At 39.6% G+C, this 26,005-nt stretch overlaps 1 protein-coding gene across 8 annotated transcripts in view; it reads right to left on the reverse strand.

The window, feature by feature from the left end:
* Window positions 1-185: 185 nt before the first annotated feature.
* Window positions 186-26,005, reverse strand: part of LOC112161524 (SLX4 interacting protein) — a 37,371-nt gene continuing 11,551 nt past the window's right edge. For 7 of the 8 annotated variants that reach the window (XM_024296714.2, XM_024296716.2, XM_024296713.2 and 4 more), the window contains 4 exons: window positions 17,164-17,232; window positions 14,616-14,704; window positions 1,997-2,103; window positions 186-1,923 (listed from right to left, as the gene is read on the reverse strand). In XM_024296714.2, the coding sequence (XP_024152482.1) occupies window positions 1,197-1,923; window positions 1,997-2,103; window positions 14,616-14,704; window positions 17,164-17,232 (992 nt within the window). In that variant the 3' untranslated portion in view covers window positions 186-1,196. Of the gene's footprint in view, window positions 1,924-1,996; window positions 2,104-14,248; window positions 14,484-14,615; window positions 14,705-17,163; window positions 17,233-26,005 lie in introns of those variants that run through there. The other variant, XM_024296719.2, reaches the window with a different exon arrangement.

Consider the following 26,005-nt stretch of genomic DNA (forward strand, 5'->3'; position numbering starts at 1 on the left):
TCTGGGCCACAGGTCTCACCCATAACTCAGGTGAATTTCTCATGAGCTTCTGCCGCTCTGCAGAAACTGTCCTAGCAAAATGCATGTTTTTTTAACTTGGCTAAAAATGGCATAATCATAATTAAAAGACTCCTGGGAAGGCTTTAAAAATCGAACTGAGTTTACCACAATCTCTACTTCTAAAGTAAAGCAGGGAAACAGCTTTTAATAAAAAACTTTAAAAAAAAATGTTAGGAACAGTGAAAAAACACTCCAGCAGATTGTTTCTGGTATGGCTCATCTCCTCTTACAGCTCCAAACTGCCATAAACATCAGCCTGTCCGGGCTCTGAGTGAGGAAAACTCCAAGAGATCTTGTGGTATTTCAGCCAAACTGGTTGGCAAACATTCACAGCTTTGCAGCAGTTTAGCAACTTTTCTTTACCTTTTGGCAAAAAATGCATTTATTTCAGTTATAATTTTAAAAAAGCAAACCTTAAAAGGAGAAAAAAAAAAGATCTAACAGCAATACGTCTTTAAACAAGCCAACAGACTGAAGGGTTGTCAACAGCAGCCATATTTTTACTGGTGATACTTAAGCTGCCCTGTCGTTTCTGAATACCACCCATATGTCCAGCCCATCGCACATATTAGATTTAGACGAGATGCTGCATAAGCAAACAGTTTTAGAATAAAACCTAAGGGGGAAAAAATATCCATATTCATAAGAAAAGAGTAATGACAGAAATCTGGAATTTCCTATCAATCAAATCAGAGCTCCAGCACGGATGCTGGACAACATTCAGACGCAGAGGAGCCAGTGTTTCAGACTGCAAGCCATGACGTACTGCACGGCTCCTGCCTGTCTGAAATTCCCATTCTTCAGCAGAAAACCAAATCTAAACTCCAATTAAAGGTTTTTGACTTTCATTTGCGAGCCTCTCTTGACCACTGCTATTTAAGGGTGGAGGCAAAGTCTGTTTCAAGTATCTGACAAAGTGTAACCCAAATGGTCATGTATCAATCGACAAAGTATTCACTGTCTGATATGTGTGTGTGGGGGTGTGTGGGTGTGTGTGTGTGTGAAAGGTATGACCAGAGCATGGAGCATATCTTGAGTCATCTGAGGAGGTCACGTGCACCGCAGACACGCAGCCTGACAGAGTATCATCTCTATCTGTGTGGCGTCAGGGTTCTTTACCCCAGTTCCTCTCCCCTTCAGAACCTCCTCTGTCGCCGTAATCTGGAGGCTCTGGGCACATTTTCACTTCCCTTCTCTCTAAGCATGGATCTGGAACCAATAGAGGCGTCCGTGGATGTAGGCTTGACAGATAGGCCCCTCAGACTTGTGGCAAGCATGTTTTGGTTTCTCTGCGCTGTGTTTTTGCTAGAGGGGGGGGAGATCTGGGTCTGTTTCTCTGGAGTAAGCAGCTCCACTTCCACTGTGGTTTTTTTGCTCTCCGATTCGAGGAAAGCCGTGGACTCTGCCTTGGCTTGAACTGGAGGAGCAGGCGGCAGAGGAGTACGCTCCTCCAGCCTGGATGCTTGTGAGGAGCACTTAGTGGAGTGGGGTTGAGTTGTGGCTCGTGATCTTTCGAGGCATGTTCTCTTGGCCTGCTGTGAGGGGTGGTCTTCCCCTGAATCACTTGGCTTGCACCTCTTACTGTTCTTGTGACTGGATTCGTGTTGGCAAGAACCTGACGAGGCCTCGTTTACATTAATGCCTTCAGTCTGACTATTGTCAGCCTCTGGTTTCTGCTCATGAACGGTCCATATCAGAGCCTCAGATTCATCATAAAGTACTCTGTGGTTTGCTTCTGGGAGGGCCATCTCAGTAGAACTGGGACGTATTTCTGCTCCATGATCCAGCCCTTGCTTTTTTGGAGGTTCTGTCTGGAGAGTTTGCCCAGTTGAGGACTGTTGCTGGACTCTAATTTGTTTGACTCTGAAAGAGTTAAAAAGATTCCTTGAGTGTCCATGTGGAGTGGTGGGGTTGGAGAGAGTTGAATCATACTTACATCTTTTGAAGGACAGACTTCTTGGTGTTTGTTGAGCTGCTTAAAAGCTCTTGTGTTTCTTTTACTCTGGAGAAATATTCTGATCTGCTTTGTTCCCCCACCTCATTCTGGGAAAGGCAAACAGAAAGAGTCAAAAATTAAAACATACATTTCTTTCTGGCCTTGTTGTTTACCACTCCTAAATATTTACACAACATTTATCATAGTTTATCCCATTTTCATACATTAAGCATGAACTCTGACGCAATGGGAGACAAATGTTTTAAATAAAACCTTCAAAGGCGCAAAATACCAGCAAAAAAAAAAGAAAGAAAAAAACGTTCCTGTCTGAAGTTGTTTGAAGCTTCCACCTAAAGGGGTCAGAAAATAATTAGTGTCATCAGTTAGACGAATGTTCTGCCATCTGAGGTTGAAGTGAGGCTTGCAGCCCTGAGGCGGAGCTGTGAACAGTGACCATGCCGGCAAGTTCAAAAAGGAAAAAACAAAACCACCCAGAAATCAGATTACAGAAAAGATGCCACATGAGCAGACTATTGAGGAAAGACTGTCAGTCATAATGAGAAAACTTTTATTTAAGGCTGCTTAAAATGAGCATCATTCATTCACTAAATGGTTAACTTAGATGAAAGATAAAAACATCCAATGATTAAGTTAATAAGCAGAAAAAAGAACAAGTTTAATATTGAATCTCACCATGAAAAGCCTCAACGGGCCACTAATGAAGGTTAATAACAGATTTTTCCTCGGCTGACCGAGAACAGACTCCAGTTTTATGAGAGAACAAGAGACTCTAGAGCTAAATTAGGCAGAACAGCAAAATTCAGAGCCTTTTTTTTATAGTAAATGAATTGAAATGGCAACATAATACCAGAGCACCCCTCCTTGGGATCATGAGCCTCTGAAGTTAATTAATTTGAAAAATACATAAACCTCTTGGATTTAAAGACCCACTCTGATCATCTTTTAATCTATTTTCAAAACAGTGCTATTTTAATTATGATTATGTATTTAGCCAAAATAAAAAAAAAAAAAACGGTGTTGTTTTCTAGGAGTTCATCAGAAATTCCTTTTTGAGTTGTGGGAGGGATCTTTGACAAAGAGCAACCCCACTTCCTCCATGTTGCTGAGAGCTCTCTGTTTACACTCTTTCTCACTAGCTTACATCCCCTCAGCATCCGCAACAATGTGCAACAAAACTGTCGAGCAATAGTGGAGCTATACAATTTTGAGCCAGACAAAGACTTCCATGAATCTATTTGTTAGCGAGAGAGCAGGGAGCTTGTGTCCTGCCCATCATGTTTTCTACATCACAAATACGATCTTTTTCAAACTGCATTTTCTGAGCTGCTCCTGATTCACAACAATTTGAATAAAGAAATACTCAGAAAAGATCATTTGAGCCTAAATGTATTTAATATATGTCCTCCATGATCAGAAACATGCCTCAAGAACATGTTAGAAACACCAAAAACACAATTTTCATTGGAGTGGGTCATTCAATATAGAAAATAATGTTAATTAGTAATGCTGCTTTATAAATAAAATGAATTTATCAAAAGAGGAAGGACATGATAAGAATAAAAATGTTTTCATTTCGACAAACTTTGAGTTATATCTAATTTTTATTAAAGAAATAATGACACTGCAAAGTAAAAGTTATCAGGTCAACATCAAGAAATTGAAATGACAGGATTTCATTTGAAATCACATTATTATGATAACTGAATAGAACAGAAAATTTGTTTGGTTAATTTTTTACGTGTAGCTTTCAGGCTGTTGCTGATTCTGTATTTCATTAACATTTTACATTTATCTTACATGTATTTCATTTTCTAAACAAATAAAGAAATAGATACATGAACCCATTAGCTCAGCTGAATTGATGACAATTTTACAGCTGCTCCCTTTGGAAGGAGAATTCTAAACTATTGAACAAATTCAGTTTAATCTCAAAAGTTCTCAAAGTAAATCAAGTTTTAAATTCAAAACAATTTGATCTACATATTTGTCAAATTTTCATCCTCCTAAAATCAGTATTCACAAGGTTAATGATTTCAAATGAACAGATTGGGGCCTTTATTACAGTTTTTCCCAATTGCTAAAACACTAAGTGCCATTCTCCAAACAAGCTCATCAATTGCTTTAACTCTTTTCTCAAAAATATCACTCTTTGGTCAAAACCTAAAACACAATTTGCAGTTAACACACAATTTTCAAAACTCCAATTCACTCTATGCGGAACACAAGACACATTCTCACTTTTAAGACACAGTCAGCATTCACAACACACAAGGTGCAAAACATTAACACAAAGAGGCAAAACTCAAACTCTGTTCCAACACAGGAGTCATCATTAACACACAACTGGTCAAACCTGAAGACACTTTTTGCTAATCAACTGCACTGAATATAAAGGCAGTTCTGAAGCAACTAAACAGCTAATGAAAAATGGAAAACAGAGAAAGGCAATTGAGACCCAGACCCACATTGGGACCCGAACCCCCACCCAGACCTGCACCCAGGCCCAGACCAGCACCAAGACCAGAACCTCCACCCAGACCTGCACCCAGGCCCAGACCAGCACCAAGACCAGAACCTCCACCAAGACCCGCACCCAGGCCCAGACCAGCACCTAGACTCGCTCCAAGACCCAGACAAAGGACAGCGATTTCTGATGCGATCCGGGCACTGTAATTGACCATGTGTTGGTTCATGGAATGACCATGAGGGAAGCGGGTCAAAGGGTCAACCCCCAACTCAGTCGGTTCACAGTGGCATCAATCGTGCGGACATTTAAAAAGGAAAACAGGTCAGTGCGAACTGAAACAATTAGAGAATACGAAATAAAAGCAGGGCTGCACGGTGGCGCAGTGGTTAGCGCTCTCGCCTCACAGCGAGAAGGCCCCAGGTTCGAATCCCGTCTGGGACCTTTCTGTGTGGAGTTTGCATGTTCTCCCCGTGCATGCGTGGGTTCTCACCGGGGACTCCGGCTTCCTCCCACCGTCCAAAAAACATGCTTCATAGGTTAATTGGTGACTCTAAATTGCCCCTAGGTGTGAATGTGAGAGTGAATGGGTGTGTGATTGAGGCCCTGCGACAGACTGGCGACCTGTCCAGGGTGTACCCCGCCTTCGCCCATCAGTAGCCGGGATAGGCTCCGGCACCCCCGCGACCCCGAAAGGGACAAAGCGGTCGAGAAGATGGATGGATGGATGGAAATAAAAGCATGTTTTACTTACTGTGACAAGGGACAAACATAAAATATATTTGTATGTGAACAAACATTTGATGTTGTCTTTATCCATTTGAGTGAAAACATATTAGCAACATAGCTAACACATAGCTCTTTGTAAAACATTTTGTGAACAGTGTCAAGTGTTTTGTTGTGTAGTGTGTTGTGATTGCTGCATGTTTGTTAGTTTTGACGACAGTCTTCATTATGAACTCGTAGTGAGCTTCTGACTGAAGAGTCAAGAATTTTTTCTATATTTAATTTATATTTCGAAAATTGTGTTTAGTGTTTTGGTGCGTAGTGTGTTGGATTTGATGCGTGTGTGTTTTGACAACAGAGTCTTCATTTTGACCTCAAAGTGAGATTTTGATTCATGAGTTAAGTATTTTGTATATTTAGCTTATGTTTTGAAAATTGTGTTGGTGTTTGGTTAAATTGATCTAATGTTTCAGAAAATGTGTTTTAGCATTTAGAAAAAACTGTAATAAAATTAAATATGTCTACATTAAAAAAAAAAAAATCACAAAAAAGATTATTTTCCCTGAAAATATAAACCAAATTAGTTTATATGAACTTTTCAAAAATAATACATTTGATTATCTAATTTTTAAAATTCAGTTCTTTTTTGAGGACTATTAATAATTATGGAATGTCTTGATATTGACGTAAATTATATAAAATTTGACATGATACGATAATTCAGCTGGTTTAGGGTCAATTTGGGTGGATTTTATGACAGCTCATCCAGTTACTTCAGTCAGCAGCAAAGCGAAGGAGCAGATGAATATGCAGCTCACAGACTCATGCCCTTTGCATGACTGAAAACTCTATAGACTGTTGCAGTGGGAAACTACAACCACACAGAAGTTCACTCTTGGAAAATTCAACATTGCGGCCGCTATGTTTATTTAATATCAGCCATTTTTCAGATCATTACCATCCTATAAACCGGTTTGTAAAATGATCAATGGGGACTCTGAGATGGGGAAAGCCAATGTGGCAAGCTCTGGCGTCAACCAGCTGTTGTTAAAACGGAGCCAGGAAGAAAAATCATTAAACATCTTCCCTCATCCCATCGCAGCACATAACCTGCCTCAAAAGGTCAGAGGAGTGTCGCTTCATGCCATTAGGGAAGCTGGGGCCTTGTGGCTTTACAGTGGGAGTCGAGACCTTGAGAACTGCACTGTGGTGAGGTAAAGGGAAAAAAAGGAGACCAGGAATGGGAGGAGGAATGGCCAAAAAGGCTTGGCAACAAGGAAGTAATAGGAACAAAACAAGAGACAAGATAAGAATGAACAAGAACCAGACGATGTTTAAAGGGGAGCACAACAAAAGCAAAGGCACCACCCAGAGTCAGAGCGGCTGACCTTAAGCGTCTCTTTAACATGCCCACAAGTGTAAGAATCCTCACACAGGAAGTTCTCCACAAGCTGCTCTTTGTGTGGCGATGGAGTCATGCTGCAGAGTGGGCAGAGGTTCAGCTCTCTGAGTCTCCGCCACTTGGACTTGGACTCGGGACAGTGACACACGTGCAACTCGCATTCGCCCCCACCATCACACGCTCAAGCCAACAGCAACAATTCTGGGAAAAATGTGGGTGCCATTACTTTGCATGGAATTGCCTTGATATGCATTATCATCTTTTAATATGAATGAACCACTGTTTCAAAACAGACTTGAAAGAAAAATCAACACAAAGTCAAAGGGCGGCTCTCTGGGAAAGTTCGGCGTCCTTCTGTTTGTTCCGGCTCCACTTCAAAAGAACAAGAAAGTGAAAGACCCAAGTCGCCGGGAGGAAGAAGCATGAAGAAAAGAGAACCGGTCCAAACAGACAATAAAAGATTTAAGAGGTCGGATGAAAGTTTCATACCAAAAGACGAGTGTTTAAAGTAGTTATACCTAATAGAAGCCCAAAGGACATGAATTTAAAACCTGGTGATCAGAGGAAAAAAGCCGTAGATCAATTTCACAAATCTGATCAAGACTTTTTTTTACTTTTGCTTTATAAATTATAAAAAAAATAAAAGTATGAATATTTGCTTTGTTTTATTGAAAAAAAGGAGAGAAAAAACTAAAGATCTGCTGATCCGTTCAGCTGAGGAAGACAATTCTTTCTTTGTTTTATGGAAGAGGAAAACATTGATTGAAAATGATTTAAATGTAATTATTATGGGAAAAAAAGGATAAAAATACAGTTATCAGTAGGGGTGTGTATATTTCCCTCTCATATGAGTTGGTACGCATCTCTATATCAATACAATAAGAATGAATTAACATTGTGGTGATACAATACAATCAAAAGCTTTTATGTAAATGGATATTTTATTTTTAGATATTTAATATTCATTTTCAGAAAATGCCTTACAACTGAGAAACTTTTGAGCAACAAAAACAAAATGTCCTTGTCATGTCTACAGCTTCAAAAATTAAAAATTTTATTCTTTGTGGTTAAAAAAACTTGTCTCATGTTAATTTATTCAGATTTGGCTTGAAGTGTTGCAAAAAAAAAAAAAAGGTTATCGTATGTTTATTGAACACACATTTCTTGTCTTGGTTCACCTTCAGAATTGGTAGAAGCAAGCTTCTGATTGGATGTCCTTTTGTTTGCATCACCTGAACATAAAAAGATAAGACAGAAGAGACACAACAGGAAGATAAACCAACGTTTGACAGAAACAGATTTCCTAATCAATCAATTTTATACATTTTTACCAACAAAATCTTGTTCTTATCTGTGGTTTTTAATCGATACTGCTGAAACTTTGAGTACTGGATAGGTTATTTTAAACATATCTGTATCTTTTACATCCCTACCCCTATGTTTGTTTGTTTTTCCCGTTTTCTGTTAAATCATTTACCCTTTTGCTATAGAACACAGTAAACTTTAGATGTGTTTATTGCTTAAAATGCAATATTTTTTGGCTTTGACAACAACATCCTAAATAAATACAGACAATTACAAAGAGCTCATGCTAAAACAAGAACAGCAGGTGCAGAAGGTTAGCAGGAGATTGTATCAACATAACGAAACAGGTCTCACACGTGTGTGCATCAAATGTAACACGTTTTTGGTCACTTTTTCCAGTCATATATGTTGCCTTCAAAATTGATATTTCCAACCATAAACTCAAAAAAAAAAAAAAAAGTATATTTTAGTAAACTTAACACGAGGAAGGCTTTAGAGCTGTGCAGTTTTACAGAAAGAACAGATTCATTGATAATTGTGCCATTTGTTTTGTTCTGATCTTTCTTTTGTGAGTCATCTGCAACAACTTAAGTCTAAGAAAACAAGGATTAGAACAATATTATTCATGTCTTTACCAAACCTGGTGGTCGCGTCACCTTCTCAAAGATCAAACTAACATCACAGGAGCAGACACTTCCAGAAGATTATCTCCAAAAAGAAACGACAAGCTGTGCTTAGTTTGCTTGTGTTCACATATGGAACATTTTTCTGGTTAAAAACAAATTAAGATGCATTTTACTACACAGAAATATTTTCCATGTAAAACTTGTCAAAAACAAAAGAGGGAAAATATTTAGCCAGGGCTTATAAACGGATTTGCCAATTTTTTTTTTCCTACATGCCTTTTAAAGATTTTTTTTTTTGCAAAACAACAGAAAAAAGAATTTAAGTTTTAGAGGAAAACAGACAGTGTTTAAACGTTATACTTATCATAAGCGATGTGGACAAAACAGTAAGTATGGTATGTGAACCCAAGCGGCCTAATCTTGCTAGGAATGTTCCAAACTGCCAATAGCCTGAGAGCGAGCTTCACGACAAAGCTCCCAAACAGAGGTGCTGCTAAGAAGGAACTTCACATTACTTCTATCTTAAAGGATTAAACCACCAGTGAGCCCCCACACAAAGCTGCACAATATTCCTTGTGATCCAACATTTAGTAGGCCTACAGTGCCCTCCCTCCTTCCACTGCCTCCCCCCAAGCCTCCGAAACAACAGAGCGCCGCCGCAGGAGCTGCAACAAGACTGCACATCTGGATGTCAGGTTTTAAAGATAAACCTGGCAAAAGGGCAGCACGGAGAATGAATCATTGAGTTTTAAAAGGGATACCAGTAAATGCTCGCATAGTTTGTGCCCCAAACTCTGAGTGGCTCCTGGAAACAACTTCAAAAAGATAATCAACATGAGACCCCATAAAATACATGTTCCTCCTCTGTCACCTCAGATAAGGTAGGACTAAAGGCAAGGAGATTATGCTGGTTATCTGCTAATGCAGCTGCACTTGAAAGTAATGCACTGATATAGAAAAATGGTCTCTGGCTGATCTAAGCTATGCCACTGATGTACAGGATGACAAGTCTTCTTTAGGCATTTGGCTTTGATTAAAGCAACTCTGACACAGTTGAACTCAGTTTTCCTACAAGCAATGATACTGCATATAGTTAAGAGCTTAAAAATATTTAAATTCGACATCTTTGATCTATTTTCAGTGCCCCCAATGGTCTTTTAATAATGATTAGAAAGTTTTTAGAGAAAATCAAAAAACTTGGGTCACTTTGACGGTGATAGTTTCTGCAGGGCAGCAGGAGTTTATTAGAAATTCGCCTCTTGAGTTGTGGGTGGGACCGTTGACACAAAGCAACCCCGCTCCCATTCCCCTCCACGTTGCTGAGAGCTCTCTGTTTGCACGCTCTCATGCTGGCTTTCACCTCAACCTGACATAAGCAACAAAAATTCAGAGCAATATTGGAGCTATCCAGTAATACAGTTTGGAGCTGGATTCCAGCTCAGATCAGGAAAACAAAGACGGATCTAGTCTTCTAGAAATTGATGCATCAGAATGGAGCGGACCAGGGAGCTTGTGAGCAAACAAGTACGATCTTTTTCAAACCAAATTTTTCTGTTTGCTCCTGATCCACAACAATTTGAATAAAAATACTCAGAAATACATTTTTTGTTTAATTTTCTTTAAATATGTCCTCCATCATAGTCATGATTTTGCTAACTTTGCTCCATCATTACGTAGAAGCCATTTCTGCAGAATAGGCTCCGATCATCTCAGTTTTTTGTGCATTCCTCTATTGTCCTCATATCGGCCTGTACATGTATAGGAACATTTGGATGTCATCATACAAACCTAATTACTCACTCATTTCTAACCAGACAGTAATTTCTGCCATTACTCAAATGCCTGAGCACTTTAAACCACTTAAATGAAACAAATGCAGTAATTCCCTCTGAATGTGGAGGGAATCAAGTGGCATCAACAAACAAAAACAGAAACAAAAAGAAATACCTCCTGCCGAGATGTTCGTGAATGCACTCCGCATTTTCCACCCATCAACTTCCACCCACCCTGCTCCCACTGAGAAAGCATGCCCTGTTTGTCTGAGCTCACCACATCTTCCTTGCGACAAAGTCAACAAACATGCTTGGGCATAGACTTGTCTTAAGCAGAGGACAACTTTTCTTCCTAAACAATGACAAAAGCTTTTGGATCCACCCATGAAGAAAGATTAAGACAAGCTGTTAACTCTCAGGGCGGCAGTGAGACATCAACGGAAGCAGTTTAAATGGACGGTCAGAGATGATACCTGTGCATTGGGTCTAGGTGTTGAGATAAACACCAGACACTGAGCGGGTGAAGAAAGGACTGCCGCTCGCTGATGTGAGCTGTGCAGAGCAGAGGCATGCTGAGGTCATGAATAAACACCGGCCCGTCCAGAGCTCAGAGCAGGGGAGGGGGACTGGAAACACATCTGCACTCCCTTTGATCCAAACTTCTGCTGCACAGCACGCCACTCACCTCAACTGCCCACTCTTTGCCTGACCAGAAAACAAAAGCCACAATCCCAAACATGAGCTCTCCCTTCCCATGCTGCCCTCCTCACTGTGGACGCTGTTTCACAAGCAGCTTTCAGTGAAAGACATGCCTTCCCAGGACAAATACAATGTTATAAAACTGCTCCATATTCCTAACTAACCATGAAGATCAAAGCACAGGAGCATCATGTGGACATCATCTCTTTAATTACTGTCATTCTATCACTGCAAACTGTGTTAGTCAGAGATGCCCACACGCACGTTCATTCCCTGACCAACCACATGCAATTTCACTTTTATTAATTTGACTTTTTATTGGATTTGACTCATAAAAATGGAAAGTACAGCAAAAATACTATTATAAACCACAAAATCATCAGCATCACTGTAAGTCATCAGTTACACTAGTTAGCCTGAGCTTCTTATTACCCCCAATTTGTTAAAGAATCAAAGCTGATCAAGCATTTCTGACCTTAGTTAACGGGAATCTGTATCATGTCTGGGGCTTTCTTAGAAGGTAGAAGTTTGTACCATCGTGCTGTAATGACTCTTCAAATTCAACTACATATTTTCATTAAATTTCCAGTGTTTTGACAAAAACACTGGAACACTCCCGCTATCCTTGGCACATTGACGTTGGAAGTGGGGTCTTCTGGACCCCACAAGTTAGCATGTTGAACTCTTTTTAATGTTTTTTTTATCTTCACTAGTGTGACCAATAACAGACATGAAGCCCTGTCCATCTTTGTCCACCTTTGTCATGGGAGAGATAATATGTCAATGTGAGTGTTGGGTCATCTGGACCCAAAGAATAGCACAAAGGTTAAAGTTTGCTGAAACTAAACTGAAGACAATGAGTCAGATGAAGAGCACCAAAGCTAAGCAATACTCATTATTGCTTCAGGTAAGATTCAGATCATCATACAACTTCATAAATCCCCCCTTTGTTCAAGATTTCAGAAAACCCCTTAGTCACTACATCTATTCATGTACCAATACTGCAGGTTTTTAAGGTTGCCTGGTCCTTTGAGTGTCGCAGAGAGGAACAGCCATATCTTAAAATACTGAAAATGAAGCTTAAAATTGTATTTCTGAGTATTTCTTCATTCAGGACCAGATAAAAATGCCATAAGTGCAACAATTGGCGGGCTATAACCTCCCTGCTCCACTAGATTCCAATGCATCCTCTTATAGACAAATAGATCCATCTACATCTTTGTTTTCCTCATCAGAGTTGTCATCTGGCTCAAAACTGTGCGGTTGGATAGCTCTGATGGTTCTCGCCATTTATGTTGAACCAGTAATGTTAGGTTGTGATTGTGAGCTAGTGTAAGCTAGAGTGAGAGCATGTAAACGGATGGATATTTGAAAATTGGGACAGTATTTCTTCACCTTTACAGTTCCGCCTACAACTCAAGAGGTGAATTTCAAACAAACTGCTGTCATTCAAACTGCTGTCATTCGACAAACTTCATGGAAAATGTCATGGAAAATGGCACAGGGTAAAAATGTCATAATAATAATTGAAAGACCACTAGGAACACCTTGAAAATAGATCAAAAGTTGATTAGAGTGGGACTTGCAGTTCACTTGAGGCTTTACAAGCCTCAAGTGAACTGCAAGTGGAATGTATTGTCCAGTGTGTGGTAAGTGTATTGTAAAGTATTTGTAAGGATGATGGAAGTTGAATACACTCATGACATATAGGTAATGTTGTCGTACGGTGTCCTTACGCCATACTCTGGTCGTTAGTAAGGTCAGAGTAAACTACACCACACGCACAGGGATGTACATATGATACGCAAGTGTCCCTAGGATGTCCACACAAACTACAGCTTGACTGTCTAATTTTCCTAATTTTTAACAACCAGTTTTCATGCAAGAAGTATGCACTCATGAAGAGCACCAACAGGATCCTTGCGCAGTCTGCACAATTTGGGGGCGTTAAAAAATTAAAAAATCAATTAGACATACCTGTGTCTCACCTACCTCACCCTTACATGTAGCATAAATGTTTGCAACGAGCTGACTTCTGCAGCTTAGAATAGAAAAAAATGTGCATGAACATTTTGGTTGTAAGGGCTCATCGAACAGTCTACAATCTTAATATCATGTGGGCCACATCTGTACAGGTTTTATCATGTTTCACCCGCAGACAGCCCGTATCCATCTGTAAGGGCAGTTGTCACTAAGGCATAACTAGCAGTACAGTTCTTTCAAGTTTTTACACCTAACCATCTGTTCATCCAAGCCAAATCCAGCGGCAGAAATGAGTCACAAGATTTCAAACTAAAACTTCTTCAGTATGTTTAAGGGTGAGAGTAAAACTGTCTTTCATGAGTCCATCCACGATGCTACCTCAGATGACTCCCAATATGACCCGCTTGACCCAATGAGATGTTTTCTTCATTGGACAAATATACATTTCCACTGCGGTTGCAGATTTTTGTTCAAGAAGTCACACAAACTGAATCCTAACAAACCTGAAACCTCAGTAAACATGGAAACACGGCATTTTTGGGGGATTATTGTGCCCCTGCTGTCAAAAGCTGTGGAATAAAAGACCGCCGTCTAAAACCCAGGATTAGCTCTGACAAGATACTCAAACGACCAAATCATTTTTAAGCAGCAACATTAGTACATCAGTTGTGCCTAAACTACAGAAAGTGTTTTATTCTGATTTTGGCAGTACTGAAAGTGAAAAAATGAACATTGATGCATACGGACAGAGTGAAGGTTGTAAACACATTTTCTTTTGTAAAGTAAAACAAAAAGGAGAAAAAAAACTTTCAGTCACTCTGTCTGGTATCTTTCCCTTACAAACCAGGCTCAAGGCTGAGCCAGTGAGAGCTCCACCACAAGACTCCCACCCTCCAATTCCCTCTGCTTGTTCTGTATGAGGCTGGAGAACCACATCCTGGGCAGAGGAACGCAATCGACAGCAACGTCTCCTCAAACTGGAAAATTGGTTACACAATTTGAACTTTTTACTGACGACTGTGTCGCTCCACTAAAAATATTACAATTACTCCTTTCATTGGAAGCCAAAGTGTGCAAAAGATACTAAAAAGGGGGGGATGTAAAAATCCACACTGATAGTCAGATGTGATTGGAGAAATCCTGCTTGATGCTGAAGTGAAAAGTTTCATTTCCCAGAATACTCTGAGGAGTTTAGAAGACCAAAAGAATATTGATTACAATGAAAAGAAGTAAATAGAAACTTCACTCAGGGTTTATTCTGGCTCAAATTCAATAAAAAAACACAACATGTCAAGTTAAAAAATCTAGAGTTTCCCCTTTGAAATCTAAAGAGGATGTTTACACGCAACAAAGTGACACAACATTCACTGGAGTTCTCATTTTCAACAAATTATCAAGTTTAATGAAGAATTTCGTCAACTTTGGACCCGACTTCTTCAGCACCGCTCCCATTTCTTGTTTTCTAGTACTCAAAGAAGCCCCCACACCCCTTAAAAAGAGAACTGGCATGTATAAGTGAGAACACAATTTGGCAAGGCACCCTATAATAACACGCAGGCTAATGCAGGAGTTTTTGCCAAGCGACTGGAAGAGGAAATAGAGGCATATAAACAGCACTCACCGCCACCAGGCTCGGGTTTCTATGGTGCAGCAAGGCATCTTCCGGAGCACTCACACACACTACGTATCGCTCAGGAAACAAACGCAGATCTGAAAGCAGGCAGAGAAACAACACAGACCCTGCTGCTTAATAACAGAGCTTTACCTCGAATTGTGAGTAGAAAATCAGACAGGATACTGTGGTGAACGGATGAAAAGTGTTTTTACAACTTAAATACAGCAGCTAAACATTCTTAGTAAACAGTATAATCTCACGACTCAAAAACCGATTTCTAGAGAACTGACAGTATAAACCATTAAAATAAAAACAAATTAATTCCTATATAACTGAGTTTAAATTGTAAACCAGCCAAAGGTATTCTCTAACAATGAATGCCAGTAATATGCAACATACCTGATGATGTTCAGTGGAAAAAAATTACAGAATGACCTCTGCTTCCAAAACCATCAAATATGTTTAACTTTACGTTCTTGACAGAATATGAGAACTGGAGTGAGTGAGTGTGATGCCCCCATTAGAAAAAGGTTTACTTCTGGCTTCGACAAAAATAAAATCAGTTTAGTCTGCAATTTATTATTTTTTTTCGCACTACAAACAACACAATGTTGGAGACAGACATTGTCAGTAAGCAGTGATTGGTCGACATTTCTATAGAAACTACTCTCTCCAATCAGAAGTGAGCTAGTTGGTAGGCCACACCCCTACCACTGAAAGCAGACTACACAAAATGTGTCAGTCAAAAATATTGAATGTTGACATGGGGGTCGGCAGGCTCCACCGACTTTTATAGGATGCATTGATTAGTAATTTTTGAACTTGAAATACAAAGAAATAATGAAAAAAAATTTTAAAAAGCCATCAGAGGAAAATGATTATTCTGACCAATAGAATGACTGTGCTATAGCTGTGGATTTCTCTAAAGAAATCTATGGGATTTTGGCTTCTACGATCCAGCAGACACTTCCTGTCTAGAACACTTCGGGGGAGGGGGTCACCCAGTCCAGTTCTCATTTACAGTCAATGGTATTGAGGCATTTCATTATTTTGTTCAGAGGTGTAATGTTAAAAAAATGTAAGTTTTTTTAATGAGCACAAGTGTTGCTTTTTTCATACACATCAAACTCCAAATAAAGAACATATTCTGCATAAGATAACTTATTTATAAAGTTTTAACAAGTGTTGCAGCAATGGAGATATTCTCATCTAATGATTTATTTCCAATTAAAAAACAAACGGTGACCATAAATGTCAAATGGCAAAAACCTTCTCTTCTGGATGCAAATGTTTTTTTCCAAATCCGGAAATCATAATCATTTTTGCTCGAGTCATGAAGTTTTACAATATTTTTAGTTCAAACAAAAACATTGGAAGTTACTTAAAGTGGAACAAAAAGTGGAACCGTGAGGTTTGTAAACCTGCCATTCTTTGTCTGGACTGACCAACAGAGTTTGGATGAAAAACTTACAGAGCTCAAAATTTAGACTGAACACTAAACTTATGCAATAGTTTTACCCAGAAAAATAAAGAGCCACTAAATACTCATGCACTATATAATCTTTTAGGAGTTATGGAGTCGTGAGTGAATTCGGACACAATGTTGGTCTCTTGTAGAGAAAAATCCAGCTGCTTTAGGGATAACATGTTGCTAAAAACTCTTAATAAATATTTTAAAAACAGGAAAAGTCAGCCATATGTACCATTCTGTGAAAAGGAAAAGGCTTTCACTAAACCGATTGAAGTGATTTTAATTTCTACTGACATTTTTGAATTTCTTATTTTGTTCTTGTTTTAACTCGCTAACATGTTTGTGGATCGTTGCTGCCAAGCAAATGGAATGAAAGTCTTCTTAACTCACAGATTAAATCATTTAAGTGCACTTCATTTTAAATTTCATCTCATCAATTAGAGACTGACCACTTCTTGTTGTCTTCATTATCAACTTTCAAACAGACTAATAGTGATATTTAGGATTTTTTATTCTTCACATGAGCTTTTTAAAATTCTTTGCATAGTTTAAACACATATGTAGACTACAATGGGCCCAGTGGACCAAAATTCACAACCTCTGACCTCCCAAGACTGGGGCTAATTCGATGCGTAATGGACGTGCTGAGAGAAGCCGTCATCTCTCTCCGCAGCAGGTCAGAGCTTCCTTAACATCCAGGCCTCGGCCCGGAGGGAGCAGATATTAACTTTACTGACAGGAAGGGAATCATGTTGGTCCCATGAAAAGGTGACCAAGGGTCAGAGGCGCTAGATGAGCCATGGAGATAGATTCTCACTGCCTTCCACAAACTACCCCATGGTCCCACTCTCTCCCACTCTTGATAGCCTCCCCCGGGACCCACTTAATGGCTGGTCGGGCCCGGCAGCACCCATTGCAGGTAGGGACACGACATAAAAACAAGTGAGGGGGAGAAAAACCAACATGCGGACCACAGATGACTTGCTGTTTCTGTGGGAAATTTGGTTGCATATTTACTGTTGAAATGTCTATTTCTGATTCTCTATATGGACTGGAGTGTGTGAAAACATGAGGGTCACAAACCCTGCTTGACAACACATCTGAGATTGGAGTGCCGCTTCAGGAAGTTGGCCACGAGGTTGAAGTTTTCCCCTAAAAAAAACAGACCAGACAGAGACGGTTAGCATGTTAGCTCCTACTGAGGCAAACTTCTGCTGGAGCTGCAGGTGATCAAGTGTAAGACAAATTAATTATTCAACAGGAAACCAGCCCCAACAGCAACTTGGATTGTTTTGATGCAAAAAAAAAAAAAAAAATTGCAGCAAATTTAACATTCTCTTAAGTCTTGCAAAACAAGATGAGTTTTATTGGTTGTTATGTAATTCATTTTGAAGCCTGTAGAAGACAGAAAGGTCTGCCCTGCATGTCTCTGCTCTATTTTCTCATGAAATCTTTGTTGCAGCCTGTTGCCTAATCTGGCAGGAATTTGTTGACTAAAAGCACAGGTCTATTAACAGGCTTTCCATTTGCTCTAAGGAGAAAAGAGGGCTAGACAACTGTCTGACATCTCTAGCCCTTTGCTGCTTTATAAAGAACCTGTCTGACTCTTTAAATGCTAAACAAAACTACCTTTATAATCTTTGTTTGAGATTATATCTCATTCCTGTGGTTACGACTGAAAATCAAACTTTTAGGCATTGTAGAGGATCAATATTTTAGCAGCAATTAGAGGATTACATGTCCTCCATAATTTGAGAAAAGCCTGACCTCCTGCACCCCGACACTCTTTCAGAAATCCCTGGATAACGTCAAAGAAGTACTGCCACATGAGGCTGCTTACATTTCTGAAAGGCTGACAGTTTGAAGTGGGGAGGTTCTCAGCCGTCGGCATCAACAACTTTCCTCCTGAAGTTGGGCCACAATTACTAAACTTGTCCTACACAAGGAATCGGTGACACTACCGGCACTGGATCAAACGGAGACGTGAATGGGGTCATTACAAACAATTTTAGATGATGAAATCTCAGGACAGCTCACAGCGTTTAATTACTCTCTTCAAAAAGATGCCGTCTTTGGAAAATGACACGCAATTACAGAGACACAGAACTGCTGCATGCATGTGCTTAGACTGACAGGCTGGTGATTTATTGCACCCATTTGGCTTTCTTTTTATTAATTCTAGCACCAAAAAAAACAAAAAAATCAAAGAAACCCAAATATCAGTCACTGTATATAAATTAATAAAAATTTAAACAAACAATTGCGCTAAAATAGCTTTATATATATATCCACATTTTTATAAAAAACATACTATAGAATGACAGAACATTACAATACATCAGCTTTAACCCATAATACAAAGATTTTTAAGCTTTCACTTCTAATATTCATCAGCAAGTAAATATTAATTTGGCTTTCTCTCCTTGAAACATGGCACAGCCTTTATTATTCAGGATTAGATTAGCTTTTTGGGGTTTATGATTGTAACCCTTGCTCATCTGTCAAAATTATCTGTTACACTAACTCCAAGGCTGACTAATGTCTGAGAAGAAAGCTCTAAATTATTTGTACCGGCTGGAAACAGAAAGGCTCCAGTTTTGATTCCTTTCAATTACAGTCCCCTCCCTTATGGATAAAGGTCAGAGAAAAAAAGCAGTCAGATGAGCATTTGTTGAAGAAAATTTGGGGATTTATAATAATCATTTTACTAACTGTTTTACCAGCCATAATCCTGTAAATCTGCAGTTACAGCACTTCTAATGTGTGCCACATTTTGCGTTTTATTGGATATGAGCAATACGGATTTGCAAGAAGTCAAACTGCCAATTTTCAGCTTTAATTTGCAGGTTTCCGTCCATGATTAATTCTGTGTTATTAAAAAAAAGAGCATATGCCCATAATAAACACCAGAAAATTGCAGAAATTCATGTTTGGTGGAAACATTTTAGTAGTCAATGCATTCTGAAGGGTTTTAGCTACCTTAATAAATATGGCATCTTCACTGGTGATGTCTCTTCAGTTGTGTAGCAAAGATCTTTTTAAATTAGTGAGCTTTTGGGATTCAGTCTAATCTTTTTAATGATGGGCTTGATTGTGGTCAAGTGGCTGTCCCATTGACTATATAAGAGAACTGGACTGAGTGAGTAAGAATAATCCTTCTTACTCTGCTAGCTTTTTTAACATGTACTTTATAATCCTCATTTTTTTTACCCATTTTAGTTTTTCTTTAGTTCAAGTTAAAAACTGACCAATCAGATGCTTTAATAAAAGTAGGTGGAGCCTGCTGGCCCCCACGTCAACAATCAAAACGTGTGATTGAGAGATTTTTCAGTTGTAGGGGTTTGGACTTTCAACAAGCTCATTCCTGATTGGTGAAAGTGGTTGCCATAAAAACCCTGACTTGGACAAACTTGGACCAATCACTGTTTACCACTTATTATATATGAGAACTGGACTGAGTGAGTGGGACGTCACCCATTGAAAATGGCTTGATTTCAGTTTCAGCCATGAAGTATATTCAATCGACATTTTCTTTACGATGAAGACGCTGCCATGTTGGAGCCAGAAATCATCAGTGAGCAGTGATCAGTCTTAAATGCGGGCCTAGGAGAATCTGTCAAATGTTTTAAATGTTTGATGCAAGACCTTCTACTTTTATAGGAGGCATCTGATTGGTAGGTTTATAAGTTAAACAACTTGAATCACAGACAAAATAGTGTGAAAAAATTAGGATTATCAAGAACACGTAAAAAAAAAAAGAATAGTTATTGTGACCAATAGAATGTCTGAAAAATATCTGTTTATGTCTCTATAGAAGTCTATGAGATTTTGGGACCAGCAGGTACTTCCTATTTGGAAGCCAGGGGGGAGGGGTCATTCAGTTCAGTTCTCATATTCAGTCAGTGCTACTTACTGATGACTTCTGGCTCTAACATAGCGACGTCCAGATCACGAAAAAATTAATTTATTTAATTTGATTGGACCCTGAAGTAAGTCATTATCTATGGGTGACGTAACACTCAATCCAGTTCTTATTTACAGTCAAGAGGCTGTCATGATCTTTCAATAACAATAGTCAACATTCAACACAACTTTAGACATTATTGGAGCACAAAACAACCAGGTTATAAAAGTGTTTAAGATAAAGGTTTTTTTTTTTAAAAGCATTGCATTCTCTGGATACCAATGTTTGCAGTTTGGAACATTCTTTTATTAGGAACTAATGTGTTTTGTTACTCCTTACATAGCAACGATTGGTTCATCTGTCATCTGTTCCGGGTTTCTACATAGAGAGGAATGAAAAGCTCCCTCTACGTTGTTTTCTCTGTCCATTCTGGGTCCAAGAAGGATCAAGACCCGTGCATTTTTCATTGCACACTCATGACTCTGATGTTTTTAAAGGGCTCTGATTCAGTCTGTAAAATTGTAGTCCCTTGTCTATCTTTACAACTGTTCTGACTTCTCTCCCTTGGTGGGTTGAGCTTGCCAATTCCCAGGACAAAGTTAAGGGGGATGTCTGGACACGGAGGTGGGAACCAGTGCAGCGCCATGGCCTGAGACATCAGCTGTTGCTCCAACTTTATAACGTCCTGCACAGAGCAGAGTTGCTTTTGGCGCTCTGCCTGGGTTCACATTCATGCTTCTCTCTCACAAACAGCCTGCTGGTGTGTCCTCTGGGAACGAGTGGCCCCTTTCTGCTGCAACTGCAGCCCACAATGGTAGAAGACCCAATTCTATGAGCACAGACCCAAAAGGCCTTCAGTTGTACTTTCTTAGAAAGAATACGTTTTTTTTTTAAGTCATGCCAATCCAAACAGTTAACTAGGTAGGCTGGTGAGCTTTAAGAAAAGTGCTGCTTCATGTTTGCTGGAAAAACTAGCTATCTTGTACTAAACCAGGAGATAACTGCAGAAAAGTCCACATGGTTGGTGTCAAGACAAAAATCCACACACACTCAGGCACTGCAGCTTTCACCACTTCCTGGGAAAACAAAGAGAGGAAAGAAAAGACAACAAACCGGAGTGACCAGGACTGTAAAAGGGGACAGAACGGGGCGAGAGACATTCACTTTAGGGTCAAAGGTACACCGCTATGGAACACTCTTCATTAGCTTCAATTATGTCCTGAGAAGATCATTAAAAGAGCCACAAAGAGTTGCCTTCTTCCCATCATCTGATTCCTGGCAGAGAGCGCCTCTGTAGCTCATGCAGAGATCCAGAGGAATCTCCAACACAGTTACGCAGAATTCTTCTAGCAGGATCTGGTTGACCACAGTCACGCCTTACAGTGAACAAAGATCCAAAAAATTTGAAAATCTGTGACATTTCTGCACATTAATTTGTAGGCAAAATCATTATAACCATCAGCCAAGGGTCCTGCTTATACTTTGTGCTGGCTTGTTCAAGTTGTGTTTGTACATATAAACGTGTATACATATGTATAGTTTTATTTATATATTCATTTCTTTCATTTCAATATTTTTTATATGTTTTAATTGACATTAAAGACCTTTTATTTTTGTCTGCAATATAGAGTTGTACTTAACTACTAGGTGCTCGCAACCTATATGTTTACATCCTGTATATTTTGTACTGATACTGTGACACTTTAATCTCACATTTAATTTTGATTCTTTAATAACATAAATTAAAGATCAAACAATAAATTCTTCATCAGTTAGTGAATTAAAATGTTTTCAACCAAAACTATAAAACAAAACTCTTCAGTTTGTAGTTTTTGTATCATAATACACAATAAAAATTCCAGAAAGACAGAAATCTGATGACCCAACAGCTGCATGTAGAGACATTATTTTAGTTTAGGTATTTTATCCCCTTCTTCTTGACGGTCATGTTTCTGGTGCGCGCATAAACTTAGCGGCTGCGTTTTAGGAGAATCCTAATTCCCATGCGAGCACTTAATGAACAGGAGTAGAAATCTGCGGGACAGTCAGACATCACCGCCTGAGAATCCTGCTCTTTTGACATCCCTACTTTGATGTGGACCCCCTTCCTCTGTCCTCAAGGGTGGAGGGGGGTAGAGATGGGGCTCAGCACAAGAGAGTGGGGTGGAGTGCTGAAGGATGAGAGGGCCTGAGGAAGTTACTCATATGTAAGTGGGGGCTTTCCTGGAAGGACATCACGCTCTGTGTGCAACTGTAACTGCGGCTATAGCAGCACACTGTGCCTCATCATCCTGCACAACGTCCACCTGAAACAATATTTGGACATGAGTGTTCAATTTAACATTTGGGTGACCCCTTCATCGCAGTTACAAAATACGCCACAGCATGGTAGCTCAGTCCAACCCATCATCCAGCATGTGACCAAAGTGGTAGGGAGCGTTTGGAGCACACAACAATTATAAAGAGAAGTTTTGTTGTTTTGTTTATTATTACAATTTTTTAAACTTGCTAAACATAAATTGCTATATGCTCACAATGCAAATGTCACTTTCAATCATAATTATACTTTTTATCAGCTGATGAGGCCACAAATCTCCAGAAAGGCAGCCACAGTTTATGATTATGAGCGCTCAGAGGAAGAAGGAAACTATTTTACATTAAGACCTTTGGTTTGGTGGTATGTACAGTACTTTGGGGAGTTGGACAGGAAAGCAGCAGCACTGTATAAGTCTTTTAGAAAGCTAAATAAAGTCCCAATGGAAGCTCACTCTATTTACTAGTTGCTCTGTAAACCTCTAAGTCTGTAAATATTAAGGGTGCAAGGAAAAATCCAATCTGTGAAAAATCAGAATATTTTATTTGGCAAAACTGGTATTGATTTCAAATGCTCCCAAAACTGTTTTCAACTAATTAGTTGTGAACAAACAGTTGGTTCAACATCTTACTTTTGGCTTTCACTTGAACCCACTAGCTCACCACAACAAACTTTTATAGTAGCTCTGCACCAAACCAACAAGATCTTGCAAGAGAACCATCTGGTGACAGAAGTTCACTCATTAGTCTGCCGGTTGTTGTTACACACCTATACAACTAAGTTTTCGCTGAAATAGTCAGATGGCAGGGTTGGAGATTGTTCATTGTTTCTTGGTGGTTTAATCCAGTAGGCAATCGCTACCTCATAAAGTACATTTAACCCTTCAACAGCCGAGCTTTAGTGCCAGTGTTTCTTCTTCGACTTATTCGGAGAGTGGCTGCAATAGAAATTTTGACTCCGACCGACTGATTATTGTCATCATATGACTCCAACATGTATCACAAAACAATGGTGACTGAATGACTTTATTTCACTAGAGTCAGAAGTAAACCATTTTCTATTGGTAATGTCATGCTTATTTGCTCCAGATCTCAGATGCAGTCAATGGCGCTGACATGTAACACTGCATAGTAGGGAAGTGTTTACGCAATCACTGTAAAATGGTAAATGGTAAATGGCGTATACTTGTATAGCGCTTTCTACCCTCCTTCGAGGGCCCAAAGCGCTTCACAGTCACAGACCCATTCACCCATTCACACGCACATTCACACACTGTTAGTAAACTTACTAATGTGAAATATTGCATATTGCTGCAAAGCCAAAATAAAAAGCTGTTTTTCTCCACATCACAACCCCCTGATTCACATTGATTGTGTTAACACTCGAGGAGTTATGGTGTGTCCAATATTAAGGGGTTAAGAAGTACTGGAAATACATAGCACTTTATGTTCCTAATCATACTAAAATAACCTTATTGATCAAAGCCCATTAAACTTTGTTTTATTTTATACTAAAAACATTTTGTGTGGAAACCAGACAATGTTGACTGCTGAAAAAAATATTTCATAATTTTTCAACAGAAAACCATTTAGAATTTGCTTTGGTCAAATAAACTTGTATGTGGAATACAGTTGCAGTGCTTATTGTTAAATAAAATGGATGTTATACAATTGTATTCCTATGAAAAATTTTGTAGTATTCAGGCAAAGCATTCCAAAGTCATAGTCTTAAAAAATTGTGATATAATATTACAGTGGATTACATGGTGGCACAGTGGTTAGCACTCATTCCTGGTTCAAATCCCGGCTGGGTTCTTTCTGTGTGGAGTCTGTGTTTTCTCTTTGTGCACGTGTGAGTTTTCTCCAGGCACTCCGGTTTACTCCCACAGTCCAAAAACATGCTTCATAGGTTAATTGATGTCTCTACATTGCCCCTAAGTATGACTGTATGAGTGACTGTGTGCTACAGACCGGTGACCTCTCCAATCTGTACAGCGCCTTTACCCATCAGTAGCTGGGACAGGCTCCAACAAACCCCATGACCCCAAAAGGGATTCAGCTGGTTAAGAGGGAGGGATGGATGGATGGATGTTAATGTCCTGTGGTATATTAAGATGTCAAGTGTATTGCGATTCGCTTTGCCACTCTTGCCAATGCAAAACCCTGGTAAATAGTAAAACAAATGTAAACCATAGTGTGTATGACAAAGCATCTGCTGAATTTAAAATGTGTTAATGTTGATTTTTTTTTTCCTTAGCTTTGTAGTAATATGAATAAAATCAAACTTGAAATTGTCAAACATATCTTTCATTGTGTTTTTCACTGTAAATTGCTTGGTAAACTGCATTAAAATGACACCTACCTATAATAAAATAATGATATTAAAAACATGTTGAAAGGTGAACAACAGCATTTTAATAAAATGACAATGTAGTCAAAGTCAGTGAATTCCTGAAGCAGGCATTGCTCAGTCTGAGCACTTCTCTTTACAAGTGTGAGCTGTCACCCGCACCAGAACGTGGTCAAAGGGAACAGTCACATGAAAGTGATCCATGCTCAGACTTAGGCCCTAATTATATGGGAAAAGAGCGGTGTGACCACTATGCTAGCCCATGCTGTAGTCTGAAGTGGAAGAAAAAGCAAGCAAACATGAAGACTGATGGTATGTTTTGTATTTGTAAATAATCATATTTATACTACAGATTAAATGCTGAGAGATAACATTAGAAGGCACATGAAAGGGAGATGATAAAACACGACTAAATATATAAGTGCATGTAGGTATGTGTGATAATCAAAAGTGGGGTTAGCGGTGGAGTCAAACTGTCCAACGTGTTGCTGGTGAGTAAGACCAGGGGCTTAAAGGAAAGATTTAAAGAGACACAGCAACACAACAAAGCACCAGGGGGAAGGGGGTTGCCCAGCAGGGGCTAGAAGGGGGGGAGAGGGGCAGGTTGGAGTGGCTACTCTGATCGGGATCCATTTCCAGCCTGGGCCTTGGAATTCCTTTGTTCCACTCACAGTTCTCCATTTCCCTCTCGCCTTAATCCCGCCTGCCTCGCGCCCAGTAACAGAGCGGTGCAGGTAACTCTAACATGAGCATGCCTGAACCCAGCGGACTCCTCATAAAAGCCACTCACGTTTATGTTAACAGTCTGCATGGAGCAAAGTGGGTTAGATATGGGATTCACTGAAATTACTTAAGGTACCTAACCCTTTTGATCTGCTAAAGGAGGAGTTTGAAAGATCTCTGAATTAAGTACATCTGTGGTGAACAGAAAAAATCCCACAGTTTGACTGAAAAGTTTACATCAGTGAAGCCAGCCAGACCCTAAATCTATAGTTGAATCCTTTTCGCCTCCATCCTCTGCATTCTTCCTTGGGAGGGAGATGGTCAGCGGTAAACACATTCTCCAAAAGTAAAGCTATCCAGCAACACTTGTGTTTTTCCTACAATGGCCATGGTCTGGCTGCCTTAAGCCCTCTTCATAGGTCTGCCAAGAGGAGTCAGCGGTTCGCTGTGCAGCACTTGCAAAGCCTTCTCCCACGGCTATTAGTGACCATTCATGTGGGAAGCCTGGGAAACTGCCTCTGCAGCCTGCTGTGGCCACAGGGATACAGGCTGGCAGGTGTTCCCTCCCCCTAGACCCTGGCACCTGTGCAGAGGAAGGGATAAGGAGCCTGCTCTGCTATGGACTCAGACATAGT

The sequence above is a fragment of the Oryzias melastigma genome, linkage group LG15 (assembly GCF_002922805.2).
Source record: "Oryzias melastigma strain HK-1 linkage group LG15, ASM292280v2, whole genome shotgun sequence".
NCBI lineage: Eukaryota > Metazoa > Chordata > Actinopteri > Beloniformes > Adrianichthyidae > Oryzias > Oryzias melastigma.